Source organism: Aulonocara stuartgranti, assembly GCF_965226115.1.
Source record: "Aulonocara stuartgranti genome assembly, chromosome: 13".
NCBI lineage: Eukaryota > Metazoa > Chordata > Actinopteri > Cichliformes > Cichlidae > Aulonocara > Aulonocara stuartgranti.
The window spans coordinates 7,534,144-7,558,485 of record NC_138949.1 but is presented as its reverse complement, the minus strand read 5'-3'; the positions used below and the strand labels follow the sequence as shown (position 1 = coordinate 7,558,485).

Below are 24,342 nucleotides of genomic sequence, written 5' to 3'. Positions count from 1 at the left end.
GATCCAAAATTACGTATCGGTCCAATACTGACCTAAATTACTGGATTGGATATCGGAGAGAAATAAAAAATATAATCCGATCCATTCAATATCACAAAAGCACCTCACAAAACTTGCGATATAGCGTAACCCAGCTCATAACCGTAGCACGTCGGAGGAGTATGCGTCTCATGATAGAGCGGCTGTGGCGTGCGAGACCTGTTGGCAGTCTGGTTGAGCTTTTGGAGCCTCGCTACCTGCTTCCAAACCGGCATTTAATCTCTGAGAGAGCTATCCCAGGGAAGTAAAGCAAGTGTGTAAGATCATCTCTGAATGTTTGTAAAGCATTCCCAGTGAAAGCTGGGAGCGACTGCCTCTTCTTCTCTCTCCCTCCCTCTCCTGTTGCTACTTCAATTGTGAAACTGATCAATGATCAGCTGATCAGCTTTTCTGTCGCGAGTCCGTCTCTCTTGTTTGTTTATCGCCCACTTTGCGCCAGAAAGAGGAAACCAGCGGATAAACAATAGCAGCACGTTTAAGCTTGATAAGCTGTTGTTAGAATGTATTTAATATTACTTTCTACACCAGGATCTTTTTCCACGTAGCTGACAGCTGGTATGTATAGAAGTCCATTATTGTCTAATATATACCCTGGTAAGCTATAGTACTTTTTCCTTTGGGAAGGTACCATCTGTGCAGTCTGCAATTCTGTTGAATAAAGATATTGAATCTATTTAATTACTGTAGAAAAATTATTGATTTCTGTGCATTTTTTTTTTTTACACTTGCATTAAATTACAGTCGATTACATCGATTAAGCATCACGAGGCGGAGGGTGGGGGGTGGTTCCCTATTTTTTTTGCTGGGAGTTGGCAACCCTATTAGCTGGGTTGTTTAATATTTCCTCTAAGTTCTCTTTAAAATACCAGAATAGGGAGGATGGTGCAGGTTTATGTCTATTAGATTGATCAGTGTTGCTGATCTATGAAATATTTTGGGTGCAGTGTATTTTTTGCATACAGATATAACAGAATAGCTTTAGTTTTGTTTTGTTCTTTAAACTTGAGTATGAACTTCTACACAATGCAGCAAGATATTTTAAAAAAACATTTTATTGATTACAAAATACACTATATCGGATTTATATCGGTATCGGCAGATATCCAAATTTATGATATCAGTATCGGACATAAAAAGTGGTATCGTGCCATCTCTAGTATCTTATCTAGTACCAGGGATATAAAAAACTTAAAATGGGTAAGGTCACAATGCAAAACTAGAGGCTATGTCCATCTTTTATATGCAGTGGTTGTTTGTACCTCTCTTGAGAGAGCGTGGGCTGCCTGGGCTGCTGTCTTTTCTGGAGCTGGAGGAGGTGTGGGAGCTGCACAGGGAGCCGTCCTCGTCTCCTGAACTAGATGACTCCTCAGAGCTTGATGACTCATCTGAGAAGGGACTGCTGCTCAGCAGAGTAGCTTTCTGCAATTTGAAAATGGCACACACTCAGAGCCATATACTAGATATTAAAATCCACTTTGGTGACACAATTGCTGTTAACTATAAACAAAAAAGCATTTTCTTTTCAAGTTCACAAGTGATCAAATAGATAGTGGGGGAATGTACAGGTGTTACAATTAAACATGGCCTTGTACTCTTATACTTACCCCCTTCAGAGTAGTGTAAACTGGTGTAGTCATGTTTTTATAGATGAGTGATGTGTACATTACAAAGGCTGGATAGGAAGACTGAAGGGATGGGTCTAGGACACAAAGTACAGTTTGTTTATTAGAAACCACTACAGCAGACTAAGCTGTCAACTAAGTAGGGAGACCTGTTTTTTACCCACTCTCTTACCTTTGTTAGACAGGTCTGTGCATGAAGTGTCAGACAGTCTGATTCCTGATTTAGCAACAGCATATATACGACTTTCCTGAAAAGAAAATGTGCCATGTCATTAGTCAATTTTAAAACCAAGCCTGCCATTAGATAATAACATTTAAAAGCTGTAAGTGCATACACTATATTTATTTTTGTATATCATCTACCTTCAGTATATGAAGGCAACTCCTGGTTAATAATATGAGCAAGAGCTCATCTTACCTTTAAACTGACTCTCAGTTGTTTAGCCAAGAAGTAGCAAGTAGCTCAACAACCTGCCCATTACTTTAATTTGCATTTAAATTTAATACATTTTTTAAATCTTTAGCGACTTCAGTGCTTTTAAGTTATTTTTACATAAAAATTTCAACTGTTACTACTTTAAGCTTAGTACTTTAGCCGTTAGCCGTACATTAGCTAATACTTAATAGCTTTTTGTTTAGCATTGTAGCTGTTAAAGCTAGCAATTTAGCTAACAATTTTACCAATTCAGTATGCTAATTTAACTTTTTGTTTCATTTTATGTCCATTAATTTACTATTATTTATTTTGACTGGATATTTTTTACTATTTATTCACTTTGGGCTTCAGTTAATTTTCTGTTTAAACCCTGTTATCCGCCCCATTGCTAAGACAGCTTTCTAATTCTAATCACTGAATTTATCTATTTGAAACTTTTCTGTTTACTCACATTTACAGCAGATGGCAGTGTAAACAACAGAATTACAAACATGGAGAAGTTCCTGTACTTAGTCCAACACTTAGAAGAAAATATGTGGTTAAAATTGTAATGTTTCACATGAAGGACTTCATGAAGGACTATTTGTGTTTCACAGTAGTGCAAAATATTGTTTCCTTTATCCAGGAAAAACAAATTCTGTAAAAAAATAAACAAATTGCCTAAAACATTAGCAGCTTTCCAATGTATTAAGGATTGATTGCTGTAAGAAACATATTTGATTTCTTTATTCATACTTAGCTGAACATTGGGAATTTGTTTTCGAATTTGTTGCCAGTGCCAAATTTGCAATTAAAAAAAAAAACACAACTTGGTGTGCCTAACATGAAGGGCAGTCTTACCCAGGAGGGGAGCCTGTGTAAAGGTGGAGTAGGAGGTTTGCTGCCAGGTGTGGTGCTATCACAGTCTGACCTCTCTGAGCCCATCTCTGTCCCAGGTTCTGATGAATTTGGTGCGGATGGCACGGTGGTTGCTGCTTGTGAGCCGGGAAGGATTTCGGGAACTGTGGCTTTGCCTGTTTCCATTCCAACCTCCTGCTGTGCATCAACATCAGTTTCCTGAGGCTGGAGGGGGCGCAGCATGCTGAGTGCATTACGCGTTTGGCCATGTGCTGCCTCACTGCTGATTGATGGCTGGCTTAGGTGTTTCTTGGCCAGAGACACGTTCATCAACCCGAACCCCGTAGGAGTCCTCAGACGGGGCTGTTTGGGTGAGGCGGGGTTGTCTTTTGGATCCTGGGGCAGGTTGGGCCGTTTAGGGGTGAGAGCTGGTGTGAGGATGGGGCTGGGAGTGTTAGGTTCACTGGAAGATGATGAGGAGTCAAGTCTCTGTGACTGGAATCGTTTGTTGAGCTCCTCAGAGGTGCAATCCTCCAACTTAACCGTGCGTCCCTCCTCCTCGTCATTCTTACACCCTGCTAGTGTTCCATCTGATGGCTCCAGCAGGCTAAAGCTGGGGCGCTCTGTACGCTGCATGTCATCGTCAAACAGAGAGCTGCTGTCGTCTGAAGCTGTCAGGTAGGTCTCACTGCTGGGCCGGCTGAACTCCAGAACACACGCTCCGCTTCTGCTCTCACATACTTCTTCCTCCACTGATGCAGCACTGGAGAGCACAGACAATACGCGGCGGGACTCGGGTCCAGATGCATTGCTAACAGAGCTTTCAGGTGCACCATCCTCTAGCGGAGAACACAGCAGTCCAGTTTGGCTCGGTTTATGGACTTCACCATCTGTCACTGATGAGGATGTCTTCTTACTACTTTTATCTGCCAAAGAAAGCATAAAAATGTGTAATAATTTCACAGCTGGTGGAGCACTAAAGACGAAGCATTTGAGATCTTTCTAGATTACAGATTACAATTTAAGTGAACTATGTATTTCAAAAAAAAGAAAGAAAGTTAAATAATTCAAATTAAATAAGTTAATTGAAGGATTTGTTCCTCTGGGATAGTTGCCCCCTCTCTCTGATCTAATTTCTCTCCCTCATTTATTTTCTGGTGAATTTGCAAATCTACGCTAGTGCTAATGTTACAAACAGAAATACATCTGACAGCTCGGGTGGAGCCAGCATTCACCATGCAAACCTGACATCTGTGTTGCATCTGACCAGTGCAGTGTGCAAAAGCACAGGAATAATCATTTACTGTCAGATCCTGACTCATCCTTTTCCTGTTTGCCCTGTAATGCTGTGTATTAGTTAAAGTGAGTATTATATATTGAAAGACTCAGATATTAATCTTAAGACACTTCTGATCTTCTGGAGTCTCATTAACTACATTTTGACAGACATTTCAATGTAAAACTCAAAAACACTGCAAGGCGCTTTAAAAAGTATTTTTATTGACCGCATTTTATATTATGGCTGACTTGCGGGATCTGAAAGTGAATCTAAATACATATTTAATGAGGTCTGCAATAATAAGTGTGTTCACGGGCCAGATTTACTAATGCTCTGCACCACAGCAGCTTGTTAGAAGTCTGGTTATTATTGTAATGTACTGGCTGTATCTTTGTCTGTAAGTTAGACCATTTTTTGTAGATCACCTGCAGAACTTTCCAACCCCATTCGTGCAAATCTGCAATTGCGGCATCACACAAACTCCCCCCAGTTAGTAAATCCTTCCCTATGTGTGAATGCCTTTCCTGTGGCTTCCCTCCAGGTTCCGTTCTGACCCACCTGACACACATCACTGATCACTGAGCAGCAGTACATTAACTCCAGCTCTTCAACCCACTTTTAGCCCCTCTTCAGGGTGTTTTTCTGGACCTTTGTGCCCAGGAACACCATCTAGTAAATGCTTTGTTTTGACTAAAGCTTTCAGCTCTTCCTCTACAATACTTGGTTTATGACCAAACACTAGGAGAACCAATTCTTGTTCTCATCAGCCTCTGCTATGCTGTGTGTTTATAGCTAATTAGTGAGTGTTGGCTTTCTAACACACTAAAACCAGTTTGGCAAACAATGTTAATACAATTCCAGCACCACATTAAATAGATCTGCACAATTATGACTGAAGAATCTTAGTATCTCACAGTTTAACTATATTGTTTCTTCACATTCTTACTCTAACTATCAGTGATGTTATTATGTTATATAACTATCACACATTATTATTATTATTAAAAGTCTCCAAATAGCCCATAAAATACTCCAGTGGCAAATACTTTCCTTAATACAGCATGACTATGACCTCACTCAGATAGTTACCATCCTGTGTCCAGCTCTGCCCCAGAGTCCCATCTAACCACTCACAGATGCTGTTTTCATTATCCATAGCTGCGTGACTGTGTGGGGACTTACCCGTTTTGTCCCTGGCGTCTGTCTCCCCCTGTGTGCTCAGGGTCTTCTGGGACGGCGCTGGTCCAGTCAGGACCTGCGGGTTCTTCCCTCTCACCTGAAAGCAGCCGAACGTCAGGCTGCTAAGACGCTGGGCTTCACCTGGCCTACACAGGGCTCCAGCTCCACCCTTGCACTTCTGCTCAAAGGCTGCAAAAGCAGCAAACAGTCATGCGCATACTGCAGCGTGTGCTTACAATGTATTAGCATTGATAAATCTGTATTTGCTAGTAGCAGGCATTTAGGAGTTTTAACCTGCATAAATAACTTGCATGTTAACATGTTCCAACAAAGTTCCAAAAGCTTGTACCTTGTATTTGTTTTTGAAGCTCCAAAATCTGAGCCTCCTGTTGTTTGTTGGTTTCTCTTAATGCTGCATTCTCTACCTCAAACTGAAGCACAAACATGTTCTCAGATAAACCAGCAACCACATTAAATACTTTAACTTATCTTCCAGATTTCCGTGTCTTTCTTATCTGTGTTTTAGGAGCCTTTACAGCTGACGCACACACAGATTTACCTCTGACAACTTCAGCATCACCCACTCTTTGATCTTAGCTGCCTTCTCTTCCACCGCCTTGGCATCTTGAAGGCGGAGCTGTTTCTGTTGAAAGAAGTAAAAATGAGCCGTCTGTCTCTCTGGGTGAATATATTTTGGAATAAGAAGGGCAGATTTAGACGAAGCGAAACAGAGAACAAGGGCGGGGAAACATAAGTGAACAGTAAGGAGGTTAAAGATGGTGTTCATAGAGATAAACGTGGTATTAAATTTAAAAAAAGGGGATTATGAATTACTCCACTGGCATCGCATCTGTTGAAATTCTTTATGCGTGTGCTTTTTCTTACCTGCTCCTCCAGCTGCTGCTCCAGCTGTGCGATTACATCCTCCTTCTCCTGCACTAACGCCTGCAGCTCCTGGCACCGCTGAAACAGACGCACCTCTGAGTCTCCAGACTGACCATCTGCTGCTTTGAGCTTCTCCTCCATCCACTGCACCTGGAATCATCACACATGTACTCACATAATCGCATTCCGACACGTCGAAAGGAAAGACAAACAAACTTGTGTTTCTGGTCCTCACCTGCTGCTGAGCTGTGAACGCCCGTTTCTCCGCATCGATCACCTGCGTCTCCAGTTGTTGAATCTGGAAAAGCAAAAGTTTATTTTAACTGGACTTTAAAAATAAATAAATCCTAATATCTTACTAGTCTTGTTACATGTTCACACAAGGACCACATAAACATACAGTAACCCCGTCTGATCTAAAATTAGTAATCAGTTTCCTTTCAGTGATCCAGACTGCAAATGTTTGCAAATGCATGGAGATGAAATATCCACTCCACTCGAGCCTGAAGCCAAACACAACAGCACCAAATAAAGACAAAGAAAGTCTTGCATGCCTAACGAGAACTCCACTCAAGATAACGCTGCCACGCTAGAAAGGAGCAGATGCGATTCAGCTGGGTTCTGTTATTCGAAGGAATGCTATGTTCAGATAGATTCACATTCATTTGCAGCCATTTTTAACACAAACTACTGAGATGTTAAGCAACCTACAATGCTAGTCTATTTATCTTCCTCGTGATGAAGATAAGGTGTCATTCAGTGCACGCTGAAACCAAGATGGCTGCTGATTGGGAAAACTGTGTTTGTTACTCTTAGCAATCCAACAAACATCACGAAAAGAACTTAACATCCAAAAGATTGGTTAAGACTTGTATCTTCACAAAGAAGTTTTGCTTCATTTTGTGTGAGTATTTCCACAAACTTTGAAGTTTAGGGTCCCTTTCTTTCATCACATGTGCTCTACAAGTAACACCTGGCTTATTGGATTACCTGGAGCCTGGAATTAATTTTGTCTTCTAAGAATTTAAATTGGTGATCAAGAAACATAACAACTAAGAGGCTAACAGAAGATATTGAAGAAGTTAAGAAGTCTCTTAACTTCATGTCAGAGGAATTGAGTAAGGTGGTGAAACAGCAAGCAGGACTACTGGACTTAATTGAAGAAGTAAGACAACTGAAGATTGTGATTAAGGAAAAAGACAAGAAGATTGAAGAGCTGGAAAAAAGAGTTGAAGATTTGGAGCAGTATACAAGAATGGAAGATGTGATTATTTCTGGACTGAAGACAAATCACTACACCTATGCACGGAGTACAGCAGGTGACAAGGAGGGGGAAGATGCACCAAGAGCTGAAAAGGATTTGCTTGAGCAGCAAGTTATTCAGTTTTTCAAAGACAAAGATATTCTTTTGGATAGCAAAAACATAGCTGCATGTCATACTATTCCACAAAAACATACCAAGATGCCAACTATCATACTACGATTTGTGAACAGGAAATATAAAGTTGAACTGTTAAAGATGGGAAAGAAGTTAAAGGGAACCGGCGTATATGTGAATGAGCATCTCACCAAGAGAAATGCTGAAATTGCACGACAGGCAAGACTATTGAAGAAGGAAAGGCACATCCAAGATACCTGGACCAGGAACTGTAAGGTATTCATAAGACTTAATGGGACACCAGAACAAGCTAAAGTAATTGTTGTCAGAGACATTGCAGATCTTGAGAGATTTAAACAAAAGAAATAGAGTTCAATGTAGAAAAGAATTGTGTTGCTGACTGTGATATGAACAATATCTGATAAGTGTGAGAAAAATAACTATGCATGTGAATGTGTGAACAAAAAAAGGCAAAAAATGGAATATTTTGGATCTCATGATTATAAATTTTATGAGTTGGACAATAGTATTGATCCAGATATCCACCTCTATCAGAATGTTGATATGACATGTGAATATTATAATGGGGAAGAGTTGGATCCCAAGGTTTTTCATTAATCCACTTTAACAGTCGGAGTCTTTACAGTAATTTTTCTAAAATCAAAGCGTATCTTGATCAATTCCAAAATAAGTTTGCAGTGGTAGCAATTTCAGAAACATGGTTGAATGACGACGAAGAATTGCAAGATGGACTAGAGGGCTATGAAATGTTTTGGCAAAATAGGAAGAATAGAAGAGGAGGAGGTGTTGCTATGTTTGTTTTTTCACATCTTAAATGTAAAGTTGTTAACAATATGACTGCTGTGATTGATAACTTGATGGAATGTTTAACCATTGAAATTCAGGTTGAAAGCTCGAAAAACATATTAGTTAGCTGCATTTATCGTACACCTGCATCCTGTATAGATCAGTTTACTAAAGAAATTTCTGTAATATTGGAAAAACACAAGGAGAAGGTGACTTTTTTTTGTGGTGATTTTAACATTGATCTATTGAAGGCAAACGACCATAATAAGACTTCAGAATTTATTGATACAATGCTTAGTTTTGGATTCCATCCGTTGATTCTAAAGCCGAGCAGAATAACGATGGATAGTGCCACTTTGATCGACAATATTTTTGTCAATAAGATAAACGGCAAGATACATAGTGGACTGTTAGTCACAGATGTAAGTGATCACTTGCCTGTCTTTTCAGTGTTTGAAATGAACAATCAACTTCATTTTCAAGAGGAAAAGCAAATGGATTACAGTGGTAGAATAAAAACACCAGAACAAATTGCGGCTTTTAAAACAGACTTAGAAAATTATGACTGGCAAAAAGTTTATGTGGAAGACACTAATGATGCATACAATGCGTTTTTGGATATATTTTTGTCAATCTATGACAGCCATTGTCCAATTAAAAAGTTTTCTAAAAATTATAAAAAGAAAAAACCATGGTTTACACAAGGTCTGGAAAGAGCCCGTAAAAATAAAAATAGGTTATACAGGATTTTTTTGACACATAGAACAAAGGAAAATGAAGACAAATATAAGAAATATCGAAATAAATTAACATCTATTATGCGATACGAAAAGAAAAGATATTATGAACAGCTGCTTCAAAAACATAAAAGTAATATTAAGGCTACCTGGAGTGTATTAAATAGGATAATAAAAAATCAACATAATACATGTTCTCCAACACGTATTGTAACAAGAGGTAATGTAGTGATTGAGAATACTGAGAGCATACTTAATGAATTTAATGATTACTTTGTTAATGTAGGTCCCAACTTGGCAAAAGAGATTTCTGTACCAGGAGGAAATGATGAAGTAGATTCTACTTCTTGTAAATGTGACTCAATGTTTCTTGGTGGAGTCTGTGAGAGTGACATTGTAGAAGTGGTGAGTAAATTCAAGAGTAAAAAATCCACGGATTGTGACGACCTTGACATGTCGCTAATTTAAGAAGTTCTTCATAGTGTCCTTCAGCCGTTAACATACAGTGGGGCAAAAAAGTATTTAGTCAGCCACCGATTGTGCAAGTTCCCCCACCTAAAATGATGACAGAGGTCAGTAATTTGCACCAGAGGTACACTTCAACTGTGAGAGACAGTATGTGAAAAAAAAATCCATGAATCCACATGGTAGGATTTGTAAAGAATTTATTCGTAAATCAGGGTGGAAAATAAGTATTTGGTCAATAACAAAAATACAACTCAATACTTTGTAACATAACCTTTGTTGGCAATAACAGAGGTCAAACGTTTACTATAGGTCTTTACCAGGTTTGCACACACAGTAGCTGGTATTTTGGCCCATTCCTCCATGCAGATCTTCTCGAGAGCAGTGATGTTTTGGGCTTCAACTCCCGCCACAGATTTTCTATGGGGTTGAGGTCTGGAGACTGGCTAGGCCACTCCAGGACTTTCAAATGCTTCTTACGGAGCCACTCCTTTGTTGCCCGGGCAGTGTGTTTTGGATCATTGTCATGTTGGAAGACCCAGCCTCGTTTCATCTTCAAAGTTCTCACTGATGGAAGGAGGTTTTGGCTCAAAATCTCACGATACATGGCCCCATTCATTCTGTCCTTAACACGGATCAGTCGTCCTGTCCCCTTGGCAGAAAAACAGCCCCATAGCATGATGTTTCCACCCCCATGCTTCACAGTAGGTATGGTGTTCTTGGGATGCAACTCAGTATTCTTCTTCCTCCAAACACGACGAGTTGAGTTTATACCAAAAGTTCTACTTTGGTTTCATCTGACCACATGACATTCTCCCAATCCTCTGCTGTATCATCCATGTGCTCTCTGGCAAACTTCAGACGGGCCTGGACATGCACTGGCTTCAGCAGCGGAACACGTCTGGCACTGCGGGATTTGATTCCCTGCCGTTGTAGTGCGTTACTGATGGTGACCTTTGTTACTTTGGTCCCAGCTCTCTGCAGGTCATTCACCAGGTCCCCCCGTGTGGTTCTGGGATCTTTGCTCACCGTTCTCATGATCATTTTGACCCCACGGGATGATATCTTGCGTGGAGCCCCAGATCGAGGGAGATTATCAGTGGTCTTGTATGTCTTCCATTTTCTGATGATTGCTCCCACAGTTGATTTTTTTCACACCAAGCTGCTTGCCTATTGTAGATTCACTCTTCCCAGTCTGGTGCAGGTCTACAATACTTTTCCTGGTGTCCTTCGAAAGCTCTTTGGTCTTGGCCATGGCGGAGTTTGGAGTCTGACTGTTTGAGGCTGTGGACAGGTGTCTTTTATACAGATGATGATTTCAAACAGGTGCCATTCATACAGGTAACGAGTGGGGGACAGAAAAGCTTCTTACAGAAGACGTTACAGGTCTGTGAGAGCCAGAGATTTTCCTTGTCTGAGGTGACCAAATACTTATTTTCCACCCTGATTTACGAATAAATTCTTTACAAATCCTACCATGTGGATTCATGGATTTTTTTTTCACATTCTGTCTCTCACAGTTGAAGTGTACCTCTGGTGCAAATTACTGACCTCTGTCATCATTTTAGGTGGGGGAACTTGCACAATCGGTGGCTGACTAAATACTTTTTTGCCCCACTGTATATTTGTAACAAATCATTTCAAACTGGAATTTTTCCAGATAAAATGAAAATTGCCAAAGTGATCCCACTATATAAAACTGGTGATAAACAGATTGTGTCAAACTATAGACCGGTATCTTTACTGCCTCAGTTTTCAAAGATTCTTGAAAAACTATTTGCAAACAAACTAGATTCTTTTATTGATAAATATGATTTATTGAATGATCATCAGTATGGGTTCAGAAGAAATCGCTCAACATCTCTAGCTGTGATGGAATTTATTGAAAATATTGCAACGGCTGTGGATGAAAAACAGTTTGGAATAGGTGTGTTCATTGATTAACGTAAAGCCTTTGATACGATAGATCATTCTTTACTTTTACGGAAGTGTGAAAGGTATGGTTTAAGAGGTGTTGTACAATTTTGGTTAAATAGTTACTTGAATAATAGGTTCCAATATGTGAGTAATAATAACATGAAATCTAAACTTAGAAAAGTAACTTGTGGAGTTCCGCAAGGATCTGTTTTGGGACCCAAGTTATTTTCACTTTATATAAATGATATTTGTACAGCCAGTGATACTTTAAAATATGTGATGTTTGCTGATGATACAAACTTATTTTGCTCTGGAAAAGACATAAAGAAATTACTGAAAACAGTGGAAACAGAACTCATGAAGTTAAATAGATGGTTTGTAATTAATACACTATCATTGAATGAAAGTAAAACAAAATTTATGTTATTTGGGGGTAGTAAAAGTAATATTAAAGTAAAATTGAATTTAAATAATGTTGAAATTGAAAGAGTATATGAGACAAAATTTTTAGGAGTAATTATTGATGATAAACTTTGTTGGAAGCTCCACATAAAACATGTGAAACGAAAATTATCCAAGTCTATTTCTATTCTTTATAAAACAAGAGATTTTTTGAATAAGAACTGCCTTTATTTATTGTATACTTCCCTTTGTTTGCCTTATATGACCTACTGTGCAGAAATTTGGGGGAACACATACAAAACATATTTGGATTCAATATTTAAATTGCAAAAAAGAGCTATTAGAATAATAAATAAAGTTGGATATAGGGAGTCCACCAACCAGTTTTTTGTAGGATCATCTATGTTAAAATTCATGGACATTATATATTCTAAAACTTTAGAAATGATATATCGTGTGATGAAAAAGAATGTTCCAATTTGTATTTTAAGTATGTTTCAACTAAGAGATGGAAAATATGATTTAAGGGGGTCTTATAAGTTTGAAATGCCTAAAGTGAGAACCAATGTTAAGTATAGATGTGTGTCAGTTTTGGGAGTGAAATTATGGAATGGACTTAATGATGAACTGAAGATGTGTTTTTCTTTGTCATTCTTCAGGAAGATTTTAAAAATTAGTATTATACAAGGTTATAGAAATTTGGTTTGTTAAAAAATTTTTTGTGTTGATTTAATTTCTTGATTTATCATTGATTTCTTTTCAAACTGTTATACAACTTATTTATCAATGTTATTTATTTTCTTGGTTAAGGATTTGATTATTTCTATGGGGGTAAGGGATAGGATAAGTATAAGCCATAAGGCTTCAGCCTATTCCTTTTTCGGTTTCTGTTTGAGTACTTTTATGTAAAATTATAATCTGTTGTTGTTGACTGAAATAAATTTCAATTCATTCATTCATTCATTCATGAACTTGTAACTGGGAGGCTAGGGATGGATTAATTTGTTTACAACATTGTTATAAAGTCTTTTCATGGCTGTAGAAGTGCTGCATATAGCGCCTTTAACCATTACATAATGGTGATGAGGTGCCAATGTTACAAGTAGCCCTTTGTGTGCTAAGATCACAGCACTACATGTGGAAGCTAGCAGGAGTGTGCTAAAACAACAGCAAAAGGTCACACGGATTAAACACACGCACACACACACACACAGACATGAGATTTAAAAAAAACCTGTGGGAATGAGCAGCGAGACAGAGGGATGACTTGATGAACAACATTCCTCTGAAATTCCTCAGCTCAGAGTGCCGGAAGCAGCGTAGGAACCACTGTCTTCTGAGGAAACTCTCCAACCTCAGAAGCTTAGAGCAGGAAAATATGCAGGATTATAGATGGAAACTGTCTGCGTAGCAACCACCATGGCAAAAATATTCCTCGACATGTCCACATATGTACAAAATGCATTTAAAAAAATTAATCTGTAATTAACATGTGGTGTATAGTACATGTACACCACTGCTCCTTTTTATTAATAATAACAAAGAGAATGGACTGGCATCACTTTCCATCCATTATCTTTTGCTTATCGAATTTAAGGTTGCACGGCAACCATAGGGCAGGAGGTGGGGTAAACCCTGGACAGGCCACCAGTCTGTCACAGGGCTAACACAGAGAGACAACCATTCCCACTCACATTCACACCTACGGGAAATTTATTATCACCAACCCCACTAACTCCATGTGGGAGGAAACTAGAGGACCTGGAGAAAACCCACACAGACACAGTGGGAACATGCAAAAAACATTTTTTGTGGGGTAAAGTTGAGGCAATTTTATCTGTTCACAGGAACAATGAACGGGGTTTCTGTGTGCTGAACATCCTTCTAATACTGTATGGATTGCAATGTAAGTTTTCTTGAAGGACTTAGATGTCTCCATCACTCGCTTAAAAAATATGTTTTACAATTATTAAAATTTTTATATTTTTTGAGGAAAATGTATCAGTTGCTTTTATGTTAATCAAAAATGATTTCTTCCTTTAAAAGTCTAATAAAGTATCATTCTATTTGCAGCCAGCTCACACACTCGTGTGTCACATCAGCTATGCGCTGTGAATAGCTCCTTGTCTTATGTTACTCCGTAGAAATCGACAAATTAGCACTTAAATTAGTAGCTGCCATATCCAAACTTGATGGAAACCGCTGTGAAGAGCGACATCTGTTTTTAGCCTGGAGACAGGCATGGCTGAGCTCCAGTTTTCCCTGCTTCTGTTCACTTGTAGAGACCAGAAGAAGTGGACCAAGCTCAGGCCAAAGCCGGGAAGCCACACCCTGCCAGACACCCACACTGTTTCCACCGCGCAACGTTTTCTGGACCAAAGTGGAAGCGAGGCCTTTTACACAACCGCTGTTCCACCTGACATTTGAACAACATTTCACAGAAGCGGATTCTAGGAAGAAGAATTTATAGGATTATGTCACTGCGTTTCCACATATGGAAAAAGGCTGTGGGTGTATTCAACTCAGTATTTGGACAGTTGAGGTAGAGCTTTTGCACATCTGGTTTTTGAAGATATATTTTGTCCTGATAAAACTGACAAACTGTGATGAATCCAACAATAACACAGATGCTGCAAACTTTTCTTCACCTACTGCTGCTGTCCCTGTGAACCTCAGAAGCATTACTTTTAAGGATTACTTTTACTACAGGAAAAAGCACATTGCGATGAAGAGCAGACACGAATAAAGGTCAATGCGTATCACACACAAATGCACAGTCTTTCTCTTCCCTATATAGATCCTCTGCTGTACCACAAACGACCGACCACATGTGCCTCTCTCAATGACAGATATAGCATCTGGCTGAGCACGCCATGTTAATTACAGGCCATGTATACTGTAGGCTACAGCTGGAGTCGACACGCACATGGACTTTTACGCACACACCACTTAACAGTGTATACAAAGGCTTAAACACATTAACTGCTGCGTATCAGAGCATTCGAGTAAGTGTGTGTTTGCTTCATGATGTTATATATAGGATGAACCCAACCTGGGCGTGTGTGTGTCACATCCTGTACAGCTCACTTAGGACAGGATAAGAGTAACGCCTTGCTACTCTCTTTGTATTCAGGCACAATACGAGCACTGCTATTGCCGCTTCATCGCGTCCGGCCCTGGCGCTCACGTACACGTGATCTCTGTGCTCTCCCTCAGCCTCAGGTCTATCACCTCTGCAGTCGACTCCCCGTCCAAATGCAAAATCTGAAATCCAGTTCAACTTCCATTCCTGGAATTCCACAACTGACGCCCTGTGGCCAACCTCCCCCTGAACTCGCTCCATCCATCCATCCCTCCCCCACCACTCCATCCGCAGGCCAGACAGCCAGCTCACAAAGCCTCTTTCTGTAGGCTGCGACCCACAGTGCTTACCTTACAGTTAAAACAGGTTTAACACCACAGACTTACACCAAGTATGGTAACTTGCACCGGGGGCTAACGCTGACAAAGACTTTTATTGACAGATTAAGTACAAGCAACTAAGTAAGGACATATATTTTACATTTCATAGGGGATCTAGAACGTTCATTTCATGACAGTCAGTTCAGAATAATCTTAATTATTATTTGAATGGTTCTGGCAGTTCACACAAAGTCTGAAATCAGCTGTTTTAGCTTCTGCTTCACTTCAAGCCATTTTCTTCTGATCAGGCGGGTGGGGCTTCTGTGCTCCCAGTCAGAGCTGTGTGTGTGTGTGAGATGGCCATGTTAGTTCTTTAGCTCTCTGTGACCTCAAACAGACCGAAGAGCAGGAAAAGCCTCTGAAACAGACCTATTAGAGCGTGCAGTATGCAGCTTTTGGGCCACAGGAATTACTTGTACAGAGTTTGACCTCATTATATGAAACTTTGACCACATTTACTATGAGGATCCACCACTGTAACAATAGATATATGATTTTAAAAAATATAGCAATGCCAGTTGGGCTTCCCTTACAATCTAACAATAAACTCTAGTTCCTTTGGCACACTCTGGGGCAGGCACATACCATAGCTGTCCAAAAAACAGAACCCCAGCACGTGCAAAGTGGAGACGGACACGCATGAGGAAAAGCAACATCTGTTTGAAAATGTTATGGTTAGCCGTAGGCATCTATGTGGCTGTGACTGGGCAGCCAGAGACTAAAACTGCAAGCGGATGTTTATGTGTAGCAAAGAAGGAGCGGAAAGCTTTGTGCGTGGTGCTTAAACTGAGACACTTTCTCTCATATCACATCACTGATTGGTGTCTCAAATCTGCATTTTGAGGCATTAAAATTAGCATTTTGGGCCCCACAATGATGTTTTCTTTTGAATAAAGTTATCAGATAACATTTTCGAGGGTCGATAGTATTCGCCCGCTCAAACACTGACCTTTTTATAGAGCCATAGCAGAAACCACTGCTGTGCAATGATGTGGAAATCTTGTCAAGGTCGAAGAAATCATTCGGCAAAAAGGATATTTTAAAATATTTTGAAATGAAACCTCAAGCAGTCAGCAAAACACTGAGTTCTCACTTTGTCTGCAAACACAACAAGGACCAAAAATATACGTTTCTGGACAAGAACTACATCCAGAAGACCAAAGTGAACACTGAATATTCTTGGAGCTTGAGAGATTCAAGCTGTTTAACAGCAGCTGGGAAATACTCAGCTGTACCTTTAAATAATGTTAAGTAACAGACAGATAAAATATTAAAGTGTCAAATATCAAAATCTAAACATAAACATCTTGGAGGGGATGTGTTTAGGGTGACCAGATATCCCATGTGGGACTACAGACACACAAATACTAACAGAAAGAATAGCATCTGAAATAACAAACAGTGGTCTTAACTGTAATTAAAAGAGAAGAAGGGAATCCACAAAGACAATCACATAAAGCCATGGAAACAATGGTTTGGAGGATAACACATTTATCCGACTATCCAAGCCTGGATAAATGGGAGGACTGTGTCAGGAAGGGGATCTGGCAGGAACCTGTGCCAAATCAGAATATGGACCCATATACTGTGGCAACATAATATGTGTGTGTTTATGTATTATCTTTGATATCCTAACACGTCTGACGCAAACATACTCTTTGTTACTCCGGATCCGGCCGTGCTTACAGCACCACACAAATAACTTGTCAGATAATATAATTAAAACGCTCCAAACAGCCAACAGGCCCATTTTCAAGGTCTGAATTGGTGAAGCTGGGGCATGTGCCAGTCAAGTGGCCACACCTCCCTAACTTTGACCACTAATTTCACCTCCTGTCTGTTTTGATTTTATCGCTACTTCATTTTAACATTTAGCATCCTGTCTTTTTCTTTTCCAAAACTTTATAGGGAGGTTGAGAATCTCTCCTGAGACAGACACACAGGCACATGGACACAAGAGAAGAAGTGAATGAATGCATTACTTTAAAAAAAAAAAAAAAGGAGGGTGAAGGCTGATATATAGAAAATGTAACACACATGGTCGCTTTGTCTTCATAAGGAGATGTGTAGCCTACTGTTACAGCTGAGAGACCCCGCTGGCCAAAACCAACATGCCTCCCAAATCCAAATATCTGTACACACACACACACACACACACACACACACACACACACACACACACACACACTAAACTGGGTATTTCCTCCCCTGGGCAGTTCAATCCTTACACAAGGCTTCATTTTTTTTCTTCCTCCCCCGTTTTCCCTCTCAGTCACCTCATACAGGCTTTCTAGGATTTCAGTAATTTGCCAAGTCTACCCAGACTGCCGTCAATTCATTTCATGCTCCAGTTTTGTGGAACGGCAAATTCAAAACCTTCGTTATCCTCTTTCAAGGTAATTCTGCAAAAAAGAGGGAGGAAACCTACAATAAGAAACACAAGAAACTGCAACATATTGATGGTTGATCAATAATAAAAACTATAACAAAAAGGAAAAATAAATATAAAATAAAAAATGGGCATATATTGTACCCACTGCAGATGTAATTATCCATGGCTCCTTAGTTTTCCTCTTCCTTTGTGTCTTGAATCCCTTTCCTATTACTCCTGCATTCCTCTCCCAAAAATGGTCATTCTGACCCCTTAACCCTTCCTCTACAAATTTTCATTCTGTTTGCGTGTTGATACGGACGGCCTGTCGTATTACACTGACCCGGAGCAATCCAGCACAGCGTCTGCTCTGACTCAAGCCTGAATGTTCTGCAGCTGGATCTGCGTGAACATTTCGATACAGTAATAAACACGAGCCACTGACCCTGCTGTTGTCTTGTTTCCATGTGTTTCCTGTTTTATTTTGAAGGTTGCTCTGAATGTGGCGTTCTGTGCTTGTAGTTTTCTCCATTGCCATTTTTCCCGTCTTTGTTAGTGTTAATTCAGCTGTAGATTTTGGTCCGTTTCTCTTTTCTAAAGTTCAGCGTCAAAGTTAAACTTTGGTTCAGTTACCGGGGTAACAGACTGTTTCTCTCTGGCTCCGCCCATCCTGCTGCTGTTGCAGCGGCTGACTGACACTCGGTTTTATCTCATTGTCCATAAAGTATCAAAGCACATTCATTTGCAAAAGTTTACTTTTGTACAAACACTGAAATCCCAGTTAAGCAGGAGTTCTTTTTGTACCTTGCATTTTTATAACCACAAAGCAGGCTGCAGACAGTTTAACTGTATTCTGACTGCACTTCATATGAAAAAGTGTCCACACATTGAAACATGGCTATTAAATGATGTCGAACAGAGCTTCTAACGTATATTTCAGGTCCATAACTAAACTGTATCTGACCTGTTTCTCCATATTTTTATTCTCAGATTCTGTCAAATATAAAATTAGGATTCGGGCTCCGTCTAATGATTCCCACTGAAGTTGGATAAATGGTGATTACGGACAATATAAAAGGGTCATATGTTTTACTGATGACAGAGAGGTCCAGTCTAATTAAATTATAACATAACATAAATATCACAGTCCACATGGACATCCACTGATGTTGGTCGGCTGGATTAAAATGGAGACTCCCCTCTTTTTTTTTTATCCATTGCCAGAGTGAATCACGCACGCTCAGCTCATACTCGGGGTTGAGTGAACTAACTCAGCTCAGAGTTTGATGGAATAATCTCATAGTTTGTTGAACCTTTTTCAGGAACAGCACTTTCTAGATCTTACAGTATTACCAGCATTTTACCTCTTTCAGGGTTATATGCCACAACCTGCGATCTGCCTTTATGCACATGCTGCAGTGCCATCAATACATCGGAAACAGTAAACAGTTTCTTTTAGCACCAGTTATTTGGGAATCTGAAATGTAGAATGAATCACTGCTCCTAATTAATTCTTTTAAACCCACTCCTCACTGGTTTATGAGTCTACCTCTGTGAAGCGATATTAGGGGGATTTTGCAGTGACGTGCATCCGCCCCCACACGGCTTTAAAAACAACAAGCTCGGGCTGAGGCGGTGGGAGCCACAGCAGAGAAAAACACATCAGCAGGGGTCTGGATGTTAACGTGATGAGCTCAGAGCATTACGAGGTCAGTGAAAACATGTTGACCGGTCATTACACAACAAAGCCACATGAGCAAAGTCAGAACACATTACACAGTACGCGTACACAGCATTTGGACTGCGCTTAAACTTTTTATCAAATAAAATAAGTGCTTAAAAGGGATCTGAATGAGACTGGGAATTTTAAAGGATGATTCAGAATCATATTTGTTTGTTCAGATTAAACTTATTTGGCTTTACTTGAATACTAACATGTGCTTTAGGGTTTGTTTTTTTTCCTCAATATCATTATTTGTGTTGGTGTTTCTAGAAATGCTGCTGAACTCTGACTGAACTCTGGATCCTTGGGAAATGACATCAGTCATCTTTGGTGTGCAGTCAAGACTTAAGGATTACTGCTATTCTTCATCAGATTTAGAGCAGTCATACTGACCAAATATTACAGGGTGCTGAGCAACAGTTTAATGCAGGATAAAGGCTTTGTTGATGTCTACCAAGATTACACACTACAGCTGCCTCTGTCGTCCCCATCAAGACCAAGACCAAGTCTGCTTCTGTTCTCAGAACTGGCTTCCTAACAGAACTGAGGCTGAAGGGGACGAGACAACTAGAGAAATAGTTAAAAAAAATAAGAAAAAGCTTAACAAATCCCCTGTAAAATTCCTCCGTGTGGCTACGTAGCAAAAAATAAGTCAGTGGAAGCTTCCGATTGATTAAATTGATCCATGAGGTAACTTAAAAAAGCATTTTGACCCCCCTTTGACAAACCGCCGGCCTGTCTGTGGGTAGGCTCCAGCCCTCCTGTGACCCTCAGTTAGATAAGCAGTTAATAAAACTGAGTGATGGATGATTTCTAACTTTACTACAATTTCCTCAATTTTTCAAAATTTCTGTCAGGTGGATTCATCTCCCTGATTTCACCTTATATTTTGTTTTTACACGGCATGTAACCTCCAAAGAGCAGAGCTAGGATTGAGTAAACACACCAAAGAAGAAAAACACAGTGCGTGTTATGGTGTGTTTAACAGTGTGTTTTCTACTGCTGAGTGGAAAAAGGCCGTAAACCTGTCAAACAGGATGGATAGAGCCAAAAATACACGGCAGAGACTTTCACATGTGCTACGTGGGCTGCAAAAACCCACCGAAGCCAATCTCTCTTCCAAGTCTCTCCGGGAGTTTGTTTTGCTGTCCAGCTGAGCTTACTTTGAGTCTGTAATTGACTGGAGCTGGGTCAATCCCATCATGCACTTCGTAGCGCAGCCCTGTGGTGAGACTGCTGTTTACATTAGAGCTCTAATCAGCATCCCTGGAGAGCCGCTTTAGATCTAGGCCACTGAGCAGTTTGGGCCTGCCCAGTGTCGGCCAGCTGGGAGGGACGGCCCGTTCTGTGCCCACCAGACACACCACCACTCAGTTTGAGAATGCGCATCATCTTCCCATACATGCGAGGACCTTCTTCCCTTTCCCAGAGATCATTTGTTATAGTGTGTCAAAGCAGCACCACTTCCTTTGTCTGTTGCCCTTGAACATAAGTTTGTTTGCATAATCTCTGATTCTGAAAGAACTGGACAATTTACTTCTAACTAACTAGTTCAAGTTTAAGTTTAAGTTCAAGTTTAAATTTATTTATATAGCACTTGTTTAAAAACATCAAGTGTTGACCAAAGTACTGTACAACAAAATGGACAAAGCAGAGGACATAAAAGAAAAACAGAATAGTGTTTTAGAAGAGAATACAACCATAGAAAGAATAATGGTAACAAACTAATGATGAATCAAAAGCCAGAGAATAAAAATGGGTCTTTAGACGGATTTTAAAAGTATCCACTGTCGGGGAGGACCTGATATGCAAAGGCAATGTATTCCACAGTTTGGGGGCAGTCACGGCAAATGTCTGGTCTCCTCTGTGTTTTAGTCTGGACCTAGGGACAACCAAAAGCATTTGGTCTGCATACCTCAAGGATCTTGGGGGAGAATACCAGGTTAGGAGATCAGCAAGATATGTAGGGGCTGGTCCATGCAATGTCTTAAAAACAAGTGTTAAGATCTTAAACTCAATTCAAGAGCTGATTGGCTGCCAGGTAATGATGCAAGTATAGAAGATATATGATCTCACTTGCGTGTGCCAGTTAGGAGCCATGCTGCAGCGTTTTGGACTAGCTGCAGTCGGCCAACTGATGACGAGGTAACACCAGAGCAGAGGCTACTACAGAAGTCAAAGCAAGACGAGATGAGGCAGCTCTTTCTCTTTTTCCTGACAATACTTTCCTTAAAGATGTAACACATTTTGGGGTAAACTTAAAAAAGGCAGCGATGTAAAAGTGAGTTCAGGAGTCAAATGTGACAGGAGAGTTGGAAGCAAACTATAATGTGATATTTAGAATCCCCATATACCTGTATCTTTCTCTAAATGTTGTTAATAATAAACAATGGCAGCAAGACACATAGAATTAACAGCTCTACATGCTGTTTTTATCACTCTGACCTTCAAATTGGTCTTGAAGGAGAGGTCAAAGTCTGCTAAGTGTTGAGTGTAATACTACAAGATACACAAGCCACCCATGGGAAAAGGATAATCATTGGATCCAGTGTTTTATTAGTAATGTGTGTTTTAATTCAGCATTATCTTCAAACAAATTCCAGTTAGGTTAGGCGACTGGATATTGGCTGTAGCCGAGTCAACTGACAGTCACTTTTTTCTTTCCTTTTCGTCCTCTTTATTTTGGTATTGCATTGGTCTGCCTTCTGGACAATTCAACACTACAAAAAATGTAATCTGTCACAATACAGTCTGTGATCATATTTGGAGTATTCGTTCACTGACGAGCTCATCCTTCAGCTTTAAAACCAAATTAATCCCAATTAAGGGAGTTTTCTCTGAAAATGTCATTCGCGTGCCGCATACACACATCTGCTAAAAGACAGCCAGTCTCTGTTTGTTGGACCGATGATGGCCAGCTGGGATATTTTACCGTATCATTTCCATATGACAGCATTTTCAGCATTGCCGTAATTCGGTATTGGCGTCACGTCTCTGCTCTTTCAGATACAACAAACTGTATCTGCCTGTCAATCATCAGCATAGCTTTTCTTGCAAAATAGCTTTGCACCTGTTCCTTTGACCGGGGTTATCTCGCAAAGATGAATGTACTCAAGCCAACCTTGTCTGCTGTGAGCTCTCGGATCTTGATGATCTGCACTCTGAACTTCATGAGCAGTGCTTCCAGGACCACACACTTCTCCTTCCAGTCCTCTTGGCTCATCGCCTCCTCCCCCTCCGCCATATTCCTCTGAAAAATACCCTAAGCAGAGGGACACAGAGTGTATATACAGTACAGTATGTGTAGCAAAACATTTTTGTGCAGACATTTAACATTTTTACATTATCTCCATAATAGCAGATGAAGAAACACAGACATGAAAGAAAATGGTCAGGAGGCTTGTTGTTGACCAGATGTGTTGGCACCAGCCAGGCAGCACCTGAAATATTCCAGGGTGTAGCCCAGCTGGACCAGTGTGGGCAGTGGGCGTATCACTCACAAACAGGAAAACAGCTCTATTAGTCCAAAACACCTCGACACCCTCCCCAAAAGACACTTGTATCACATTTTCCACGACTAATGTAGGAAAACAGGCAGCAGAGAGAGAGCGTCTGTGATGTTGGATAGAAAGCCTGGGTTTCTCTCTTCCTAGTAATAACCTCTCATTACCAGCCTGGCCTCCTCGCAAAGAGACTACAAGCATGTGTGGAGGAAGGCCATAAAGTAGTTTCCACAGGCTTATTTCTGCTGCCTGTTTGCTGTGGTAAACACTGACGAGGGGAAAGGAATAAAACGAGTCTCACTCCACAAAACAAAACAGCACGAGGGACTGAGGGGATGGAGTTTAATATGACAAAGCTATAAACGTTAAGAAATGCTTTGTATTCTAAATTTACATTTCACGTATCACACATTTATCCGCTGCTATCTCATTAAATATGCTGGAATTTGACACTTGGTGTTTTTATAGCAGTTGTAATATTCAAAATGTTTCTGTTTAGCTACAACACCACCCTTCAGCTGGTTACATATTGAAGGTAAATAAACAACATCCTATTAGAATATTAGTCATTATTTGCGATATTGGAGCACACATGATCTTAAAGCAAAAATGACCCCTAAAGCCCGGCTCCCAGTGTTTTCTTTTGCAATCTTTCTCTCAGACTTCCTGTTGGTCAAAGTCAGAATCAGCACACACAGACACAATCGGGACTCATTTGGATGTGGTGTGCTGATGAAGTTATTCTGTTTTTATAAATAAAGGTTTACAGGACATCAAATTGACTCTGATGGAATAAAATCTTTTGACTGTTTAAAAAACTTATCAGCTGAGCGTAACACGTTTCAGAGGTATATACACTGATACGTCACTTACGTCTACATCTTGCTTGTTGGCTTGGACCACCTGTTCCCATCACAACCGCCTTATTGCATAGATTCTACAAAGTGTTTGAATCAAGCCCCAGCATTACACAGCTGCTGCAGATTTGTTGGTTGCACATCTATGATGTCAACCTCCTGTTCTTTCCACCTCTTCCTAAAGGAGCTCTCTTGACTGTGGACACTATTTCAGTGCAGTGAGCTACCTCACTTCTCAGTTAGAGATGATTTGAGATTCGTGACATTGGTGCGTTATCCTGCTGGAAGTAGCCATCAGGAGATATGCACACTGTGGTCAAAATGTCCTCCAGACCAATACACCACCAGCACCAGCCTGAACAGTTGCTACAAGGCAGGGTGGATCCAAGTTTTCATGCTTGTTATAACAAATTCTAACCCTGCTGCAGTGGAAATTGAAACAA

At 40.2% G+C, this 24,342-nt stretch overlaps 1 protein-coding gene across 7 annotated transcripts in view; it reads right to left on the bottom strand.

Moving 5' to 3' along the window:
- The window catches only part of plekhh2 (pleckstrin homology domain containing, family H (with MyTH4 domain) member 2), a gene marked incomplete at its 5' end in the record, with an annotated part of 39,771 nt that overhangs the window by 13,670 nt on the left and 1,759 nt on the right, over nt 1–24,342 (bottom strand). Inside the window, 11 exons of one of the 7 annotated variants that reach the window (XM_082557740.1) lie at nt 1,299–1,458; nt 1,644–1,738; nt 1,834–1,909; nt 2,938–3,860; nt 5,396–5,581; nt 5,742–5,823; nt 5,952–6,035; nt 6,278–6,427; nt 6,513–6,575; nt 17,674–17,847; nt 17,979–18,195. In XM_082557740.1, coding sequence (XP_082413866.1) covers nt 1,299–1,458; nt 1,644–1,738; nt 1,834–1,909; nt 2,938–3,860; nt 5,396–5,581; nt 5,742–5,823; nt 5,952–6,035; nt 6,278–6,427; nt 6,513–6,575; nt 17,674–17,685 — 1,831 coding nt within the window. Of the gene's footprint in view, nt 1–1,298; nt 1,459–1,643; nt 1,739–1,833; nt 1,910–2,937; nt 3,861–5,395; nt 5,582–5,741; nt 5,824–5,951; nt 6,036–6,277; nt 6,428–6,512; nt 6,576–6,677; nt 6,985–17,673; nt 17,848–17,978; nt 18,196–18,261; nt 18,355–22,660; nt 22,802–24,342 lie in introns of those variants that run through there. The other 6 variants (XM_082557741.1, XM_082557737.1, XM_082557736.1 and 3 more) reach the window with 6 other exon arrangements.